The following is a 9,783-nucleotide window of genomic DNA, read 5'->3' on the forward strand; positions in this document are numbered from 1 at the left end:
CTGCTGAAGGACAACAGGGATAAGAGGAGAAGGCAAATTGCTGGGCATGCAAAGAGGCAGAGATGGAGAAAGCGTGCTGTGAGCAGAAGAGGGTGCTTTCCCCAGCAGAGCTGCCATCAGCTGACAGGGGTGGAAGCTGCAGGTGTTCAGGATATTATATAGCAGCTACCTTGGTTTTAATGACTTTGGGGAAGTGAATACATTGATCTTTTCTTTGTGGAAACTACTTTAGGTTTATCACAGATTCCTAGAGGGAAGGACTTGCAGATGGCATTATCAGACAGGCCTGTTAACATGTTATGGCTGGAAATAGGAAATTCACGGGGCTGCGCGGTGTTTCCTGAGGGAAGGGACTGGGAGCCAAAAGTAGCAGTTGTGGGGTGCCCTGCCCAGCCCCAGCCCGTGGTGTGGCTTGTCCAGTAACCATGGCAACATCACTCCCGTCATTGTCCCTGTATTTTTTTGAGACTCACAGAACTAAATGCAGCACATGGGAGTGGTTTCACCACATTGACGGGCACACTCTCTAATCTGGAAGATGATGCTTCCACAAACACGGTTAAAAGCTGTGTTAGCTTTTTGCTGTTGTGTCATATTGTATCTGGTGTCTGTCAACCTCTCTACCTAATCTCTTCTAAAAAAAATATGGCTTTATTTGTATTTAACCCTTTAGCCCAAAAGTTCTATTTGACTTATCCCTACCTGTCAATAAAGTTACCCTTGCTTTAAAAAGCAATTCCCTAAATCCAAAAGAGAAAGGATTAAAGTAAAATAACATAACATAACATAACATAACATAACATAACATAACATAGCATAACATAAAATAAATAAAATAAAATAAAATAAAATAATAAAAACATCATCTGTTTACAGACATTTGAAAAGCAAAATCCCTTTGTTAGCCAAACTTCATGATAAGAATTGTGTAAGGAAAAGAAAACGTTTATCACTGTGTTGTATAAATATGATTTTTGCACATATATATACTAAAGAGGAAATATTATAGAAAGGAAACTCTCTGATATGTTGGTCTTTCATAAAAAGATTGATTGACAAAGAAGTGTGTCTAAACCTTAAGTGGAGTACATATAAATAACATGACCTTGGTCTTTTGAATTCTCTGGGTCTCTGGGTTTTTTGAATGTCATTAAAAGTGCACCAGCCAAGTTATCTCATATTTTATTTCATTTTTTTTTTTAAAGTAAGTCTTTGAGAGTGCATGCCTTGGGAAACCCAGTGGCTCTGGGGCCTCAAGGAGTACAGGGCTCATCCATGCTGGTAACTTTCTACTGTCTTTGACTACACTTACTGTACTTTTGTATTCTCCCTTAACTGCCACTGCAAATGCCCTTTCTACCAAAAATACAAACCTCTAAGCCATGCTGAGAACCCATGAGCTGCATAAACTGAATTCATGCTAAAAGCCAGGAACGCCAGGAAGCACATACAGGCTGTATTATTTGTTCAAATAAAGAAGGATTCACCTTGACTTCAGCCTGTGTCAGGCCAAACAAGCCCACCTCCCTCAGCTTCGTGCCGTAAGCTCCTTTACTTCTGTTTTGGGCTGTTCTCAGGAGTCTCTCAGTCCTCTCATCTACGCGCAATTCCTTGTTTTTCCTAGGTTCCCTGTACCAACCTCTGCTTCAGAAACTCCTGCCATTCCTACCACTGCTTTTGGTCCTTCATGCGCAGGCCCTCTAGGACAGCGCACCCTCACTTTATCTCCTTAAATTCCTTGCCCTTGTGAAACAACAGGGACAGAACAGAACAAAGAAGTGGCCTTCACCCCTGCTATCCTACATGGTCCTTTAAAGCCCATGTTTGGATTAAAAAAAAATATTTTACAAAGAAAGTATTAACTTTACTGGATTTGTACGAATAACTTTGTATTTTTTACAATATGTAAGTATATATTTCTCTCACTCTGATTGATATTTTTTTATCCTTTATTGTTTAAAACAAGTTATTTTCTGTGTAAAAATCTAAACTGTTCTTTAATTTCTTGGCAAGCAGTGTAAGAGAATTTTCCACTTCCTGACATACGAGAAAGAAATTCTACAGAACAAACACACCAGTCACAAAGCAAACATAGTGCTAGCTGCAGGGTTTCTTTTTAAAAATAAAGTATCTGAGGACAGCCACCAAAAATGAAATGTGAACACAAATGACAGCTTCAGGATCTAATAAACTGAATGGTGGCATATGGGTGTTTTAACGACTCAATCTGCAGAAAAAAATTATAGATGCCTGGTTACAGACCCTTTACACAATTAGCTCAGTAATTTCATTTCTGAAGGGATCAATTGCCTATTGAATATGGTTGTTTTCCTACTGACATCAGTGGACATTGTTTACTGGCTTAAACACAAATGCAATGTGCTGTAAACCAGAACATGACACATGGTACATGCATGAAACAATGAAAACTATTGTTCTTCTGTAAAAGAATGTCTCTGAACTTCTTTAAAACTTTCATATGTTACGTATTGGCAGAATAATCTGATAAAACATGAGCAACAGATAAAACATAATGAAATTTCATTTTGGCAAACATTACTGTCTCTTATGACAGTAAAGGAAAAGATGGAAGCCATCGATAATCACATTTTTCTCATTTACTCTTACAATAGTCACTAACTCATTTCTACCAACAGCACTGCACAAAACAAATAAAAATGCCTTCTGTTTTATGGCAGGATATGATGTTTTTATTCTGCAGTTAACCATTTCTTTTTCTCATGGTGTGCACCTGCAAAATGCTTCCTAACCGTACATCTTGAAGCTTTTCTCAAGCTGTTTCCACTGCAGCCTCACCAGCCCGAGCCTTCCCATGTCACCCCACGCTTTGTGGTCCTGCGCCATCCCGTGCACTCCCTGGTGCTGTGCTGTTAAAAGGCAATATTAAATATAGACCGCAAATCACTTGCTTCAGGAGGACGCTTTTCAGCTGCCTGAGCAACCTCAGTTGGCTCACGTAACCTCACCAGGAAAGGAGGGAGCAGGAGCGTGCAGCCTGGGAGCTCTGCCTTCACCTTTTTCTTGATGCAAGAGCAAATTCACTTCTCCGTATCCAAAAAATGAGGCCTGGCCCTAAATTTATTCACTGCAGCAAGCTGCAGAGCAAACTGAAATTCGTCAGCACAGCAGAGCCTTGAATTCTCTAAGGCTTGTTGGAAATAATGCCATCTGGCAATGGGATAAATGAGGAGCTTTAATGTGCTTGGATACAATACAAATGCAAGGGGTTTGAAAGGTAAATGCAGAGCAGAATTACACTTGTAGGACATAAATGTCCCCGTATTTATTATTTAATTTAGTATTTTATATTTTATTATAATTTGCATATAATATTTTGCTGTGCTTACAGGTATGAGAACCTTGTAGAGTGATGTCAGTTAAAAGGCATCAGAAAACTAACTCATATCTTAAATTTCTTGGGGCATGAATCTGAAATCACTGGTCCTGCATTAGCACAAGAGCAGTCATAACAGTTCTAAATTTTAAAGGTTGAGAACACAAAACTGCAATTCCAAATTGTAAATGCTATTATCTTGTGTATAGCAGATAGGGTAAAATGAAGCTAAAATTTAAGTTTAAAAAATATGACTGTTTTTCTTTCTGAATTTACAGGGACCACATTAAATGTAGAGGATGTGTCAGTGGAGAGGTCACCGTCTCCTATACAGTGCACATCATATGAAAACAAACCATTCACAAAACATTCACTTGTAAAACGGGAAATGAATTCTCTTACCCAGCCCACTGAAAAGGTAAAGAATGCTTTACTTAATGAAGGCAGGGTTGTTGTTTTTTAAATGGGATTATCACTCTAATGCACACACACATCTAAGAAATATGGTTTACTAAATATATTTCTCTAAGAAATTAAATAGTCTGAAACCTGTGGGCTTTCAGCACCCCTGAAAACAATCCAACATGGTAAGAATTTAGATGTTTAATTTGAAACAGATTTTCCAAAACAATTTCTAGATATAGATGCATTATAATCATTTTAATAAACCATGATAAATTTGCTTTAAAGGCAAATTTGATTTAATCAGTTTTCACTGGGAATTGCTTCTACCAGCTGTGGTTAATTTCTCAACACTGATTATGATATCTTAAAATTAAGGACTTAAACAAATATGAATGGTACATTGGAGAATACGATCGCCATGAAGCAGAGGTGGCATTGTTACAGGAGAACACTGTAAGTACAATTTCTCTTGAAATCTGTGGTGTAAAATCTTGGAGAATATGTCTTTAAACTGTCCACAATGGCTTACTTTTTTTGTTGTTGTTGTTTTGTAAACTAACTATATAATCCATAACAATTTAGATTTGATACAAAATATAGAAAGAGTTAAAAATATTGTCAACTGATTTTATTGCATTTCTGATAAACAAATTTACATCAAAATTCTTAATTGCCACACTACCAAACATATATACACCAACAAGTAGTTTGCTAATTAACACATCAGACGTTATCAACAGGATTAAGGACAGGAGTATGTTTCAGTATTTATTTATTTCTAATTAACTACTAGTCATATGGGCATCCGCCTATCTTGCTGTTTTGCAGTCATTATTATGCTTCAGTGTTTTGCAAAGCACAGCCTGGAGGGCGTGGGGTGAGCAGAAGGACGGATGACTCCTGGGAGCAGGAGGCACTGAGCAGAGCGCTCTGAGCAGTGCCCAGCAGCCGGGGCAGCTGGCACTGGCTTGTGACCTACATGAAAGACGCTCTGCTCTCACTGTCTCACTCTGGGCAATGCGGGTGGATAAAAATAATTCTGTTGGGGTTAAAAAGGGTTTGTGGTATGGTCAACAAAAGGCATAAAATCCATTTATCTTGTAACTACTTCAGAGACTGAAAGCAAGCCTTCAGGGCTGAAACGTCAAAGACACGTTCCAACCCATCAGCCAACCCACAGTACCCCAAACTGTGCAGGGCTTGATTTATTTACTTATTAATATAATAGAATGCAGTGATTGCTGTTTTTGAGGGCAATTTTAGCACAAAACCTCTCGGCTGCAGTCTCCAGAGAGCTGCAGTCACTGAAGGAGTCAGGAGCATGAGGGCTGCTGTACTGCCACGGGTTAACAGCCAGCAGGGAGTTTCGAAGGGCTGGGGCCCCACACAACACAAGGGGTCCCGCACGTCCTGGTGTCTGCCCTGGTGTTCTGGCAGACCCACAGCAGAATGAGCTGCAAAGGGTTGCTGAGGACAGCCAGGCCAAAGAGCGCTAGCATCAAGTTATTCCAGTGTTTTTAATTTTTCTGTGGTCATTTAACTTCTTCCACTGGGCTTCCAGTCTGATAGGGTTTTACAGTGTTTCTTTAGAATACTTCTGTGCATAATAATTTTAAATACAGTATGGGATCCCAGGGCAAATGGGAGAGAGAAGGCAGTTTCTCAGTGAGCTCTTTCCAGTTGCATTCAGAGTAATGGCTTGAGGCCTCCCATCAGATCTAAATTTGACTACACTATCCCGAAGTGGCCATTCTGAAAAGAGTTTGGAAAGCAAAGCATACAGCCGCTCTGTGATTGTGTAGGGGAGCATAAATGAGAAGCAGTTAGTAATGGTGTGCCTTTGGTAACAGCTGAGTGTGGGGATTAGTTCTGATACCAGATCCTGGCTTACAGCTCAATGCTTTGCACCCAGGAGGACTATCAGCAAGAACAACAATGTAGGCATATTTTTTGGACTTCAATTTATTCATAGCATCTGCTGGGAATAGCATAGTGATTTTCAGCTATTCAAAAGTAAATCAGATTTTTTAACCTCCTATCCTTAGCTACCTGTGAAAACCCCAAAAAGTATGCATTTAAGAATTAATGACTATTTTTTAACATTCTTGTAGAAATACACTGTAGCAGCTTTATTCAATATTAGCACAGTCTCACTGAAATGCATAAATACATTTTTTTCCCTCTTTTTTTTTTTTTTTGTATCTGATTTCTGGCCAGAAAAAAGTCTTGCACCCCACAGCATGGGTTCTACTACTGATTGCAGCAAGCACAAAATCAGATATAATAAGACTAATAGCATTCCTTGATTAATGTCATCTCTTGGTTTCTTCATTAGCTGTCGATCCTTAAAAAAAAAAAAAAAAAAAAAAAAGTTCAGGTCTCCTGGTGTGGCAATTCTCATCAGAAATTCCTGTAGTTTCTACTACAGTGACAATAATTTGTTATTATTCGCATAGAATCTAAAAACTTGTGAGATGCTTAGATTTGTCAGCGGTTCTTAGCTTCTCTGATTCTCTGATTTACATATTCTTTCACTCTAGTCTCAAACATTGTTACAGTTAAGAAAAAATAAAATAAAACCATATATATGAGAACACACTCCATACAATCAAGAGTAGTAATTTTGAAAAAGTGACATTTTGTTTTTCCTTCCTCTGATCCTCTACTGCATAAATGAGAAATATCAAGATGACATGGATCAGAATTAGATAAAGTCATTTGAAGGAATTAATGTTGGAATCTTAGTTCCATCACTGGTAACTTTCTTCTTCTCAGGCCTTCCTACAAAAGAGTAAAACTAGACAGCCAGATCACAGAATTCGAAACATTTTCTGACAAACATTTAGGTTCATGAACTCTTTATGCATATGAAAATCTTCACTGTGTTGAATGAAATTGCTAAAATCAATCATGCAAACATTTAATTGCATACTGAACTTTATGTATATGAACAACCTACTGGGTAGTTCTGCATGGGTGTCAACTCTGAACACACGTTAAGTGGACAAAGTCATTTTTCAGTATTATTTCTATATTCACTGTTACACTTCATGGGTATCTTTTTGTTATTGCATGTCCTTAAAAACAGAAACTATAATTGAAACTGTTGTAATAATTACATAAAGGATTTATTACACAACCAGGTTACCCCAATAGTATAAATATATATCATACCAGCTTAAGACTCACTACAGTTTAAAACTAAGCGGTCATAACAAGCATTAGAGACCATGTCCTTGTATCGTAAATCATTATTCTATCCAAAGGAAATTAACCAAAATCATACACTGTTTTTTAAAAAGAAAAAAATGTCATTATCTATCCTTTCTTCCTTCTTACTGTTACTCATTAACTTTTTTCTTTTAATTGATTTGACTTTTGCTATCTCATTTTAAGATTATTTACTAGCATGGAGCTTCAATAAAGATTTCAGCTTAACATTGTACAAGAAAGCAGCGTTGATCAAGCCATGCTTTTCACTATTATCAGTCAAAGTGTATGCTAATTATATGTGACTCATGGAAATTATTGATTTAAACACAGCTTCACTACATTTAAAGAAAGTGCTTTGCTAAACTGCCTACCATCGAACTTCATTTAAAAATATATTTTCTTGATACAGTATAACACTGCACTGTAAAAATTAACTAGTTTTGCAAGATTTAAAACTAAACACCCAAACACCAGCTCTAGGCAAATGTTATGATACACTTTTACCAGGATTTGCTGGTATAACTACTATAATAATTTGTGTCATACAGGATGAGACTTTCTTGGTTAGAGACTGTTCAAAGAAATCAGACACTGAACCGTATGTTTTGGTTGTCTATTATGGAAGAAGAGTATACAACATTAAAGTACGTTTTCTAGAAGACAGCCAACAGTATGCGCTGGGAACAGGTCTCAGAGGAGATGATGTAAGTAAAATGACCTCTGTCTATTATCTATTTTATTGTATATTTGCCTATTTTATTGTATAGTGTCTATTTTGTGTTGCACTTCACAAGTTCTTAACACCAAAGATTTATTATAAACTTCCCCACAGAACAATTTTGCTGTTTCATTAGTTTCTTTTACAGTACTGGTGTTTCAAGTATGTCTCAATGTTTCAAGTAACTTCAAGACAGTAATTTGAAACCTAATTTTACATGCCATGCTCAAATACTGATTTAAATAACTGAAAATTTCCTACGCATGTATAATATTTCTACCTATCCTGACTAAGTATCACCTGCAAAGTAAAGCAGAAAGTCTTCCTTTTCCAGGTATACATCTTTATGCCTATAATTTTAGCATATTTTGTAATTTGTTAAAATAAGTAGAAATTTTAAAATCTGTACAACTTCATACATCTGGCAGCATGGTCTGTTGCTGCTATTGCTACAAAATCAACCAGATTCTCTAATTGTCTGTCCCTCATATAACAAAAGGCGAATTAATATCTTTAAAAAGAGATGAGGAAGTAGGAAAAATATGGGACAAAGGATATTCAGAAACCATGAAATAATGTGGGAGGGTTATTTTTCCAAGCAAACGCTATTTATTTGGTTGTTGCCTTCCCCCATTCCAGTCAGTTTTCATTATTAAAGATCCAGAGATAACTATAACACTGCTACTTTTCTTGTACACAGTTCTTTTGACAAACAACTCAAATCTTTGCTCACATTTAAAGCTCATCATGACACAAAAATTAAATATTTTCTACTTTCTAATTAAATATTATCTACTTTGCTAATCTGCTACATACAAAATACATGGTTTTTAGCAGAGTGGATCAAAATTATATTAGTAAAAATTACAAAAACTTTTAAAAAAATAGCACATTTGCTTTGAATCAAGTAATTTTGATTCTTAAAAAAATACAAGATTGCCAAATCAGATTTCATCTGATCCTCTTGTTATAAACTGGGCATGGATCAGGTGGAAAAGACAGTGATTACCATGAGATACTATCATGTATACAGTATGCCTGTGAATATAGGAAATGTGATAGAATAAGCCATGCATTTCTTCTAGAAACAGCACTAAAAGTACTAAAGTAACAGTATACTTGCATTTCTGTGTACAGTTCTCGTGACTTAACAATGAATCCAAAGAATAGCTCAAGATGAAAAACAGTGGTGCGATCACACATGACACGTGATCGTATCCATGACAGAAATGGATCACTTTTCTCTAGAGTTAAAGTTAGAAGTCAGTTTGTCTCACCTGCAAAAGCTTTGAAGTTACACACAGAGGGAAGAGTACTATTTAAATTGAAAGTCAATGGCACAAGGTGATTACTAATGAATTGACTGGAAAGTAGAGAAGTAGAGGATTGCTAACCATCAGAATGGCAGATCAAGGACAGATTCTCACCAGTAGGACAGGTGAGGGTAGCTTTCATAGAATCATAGAATGATTTGCCATGGGCACGCTAAATCTTCCGCTAGACTAGGTTGCTCAAAGTCCCATCCAACCTGGCCTTGAACATCTTCAGGGATGGGGCATCCACAGCTTCTCAGGGCAACCTGTGCCAGGGCCTCACCACCCTCATAGGAAAGAATTTCTTCCTAATATCTGATGTAAATCTCCCTTCTTTTAGTTTAAAACCATTACCCCTGTCCTATCCCTACATTCCCTGACAAAGAGTCCCTCGCCAGCTTTCCTGTAAGCCTCCTTCAGGTACTGGAAGGCCGCTATAAGATCTCTCTCCCTGGAGCCTTCTCTTCTCCAGAAGAGTGCTCCAGACCTTTGATCATCTTCATGGCCCTCCTCTGGACTGATTCTAATACATCCATGTCCTTCTTGTGCTGGGGGCCCCAGACCTGAATGCAGCACTCCAGCTGTGGTCTCACAAGAGCAGAGTAGAGGGAGAGAATCACCTCCCTCACCCTGCTGGCCACGCTTCTTTTGATGCAGCCTGGGACATGGTTGGCTTTCTGGGCTGCAAGCGCACATTGCCAGCTCATGTTGATTGTCTCAACATGTTTGAGAATGGTTCAGTTGCAACTTGATCAGTTCAGGAACCTCGAACCAAATAT

General features: G+C 37.6%; 1 protein-coding gene across 1 annotated transcript in view; it reads left to right on the top strand.

The window, feature by feature from the left end:
- CLNK (cytokine dependent hematopoietic cell linker) overlaps positions 1 to 9,783 on the top strand; it is a 54,881-nt gene that overhangs the window by 39,809 nt on the left and 5,289 nt on the right. Inside the window, exons 14-16 of the mRNA XM_083833708.1 lie at positions 3,634 to 3,773; positions 4,136 to 4,213; positions 7,522 to 7,677. Of these exons, the coding sequence (XP_083689834.1) occupies positions 3,634 to 3,773; positions 4,136 to 4,213; positions 7,522 to 7,677 (374 nt within the window). The remainder of the gene's footprint in view (positions 1 to 3,633; positions 3,774 to 4,135; positions 4,214 to 7,521; positions 7,678 to 9,783) is intronic.

The sequence above is a fragment of the Anser anser genome, assembly GCF_964211835.1.
Source record: "Anser anser genome assembly, chromosome: 4".
NCBI lineage: Eukaryota > Metazoa > Chordata > Aves > Anseriformes > Anatidae > Anser > Anser anser.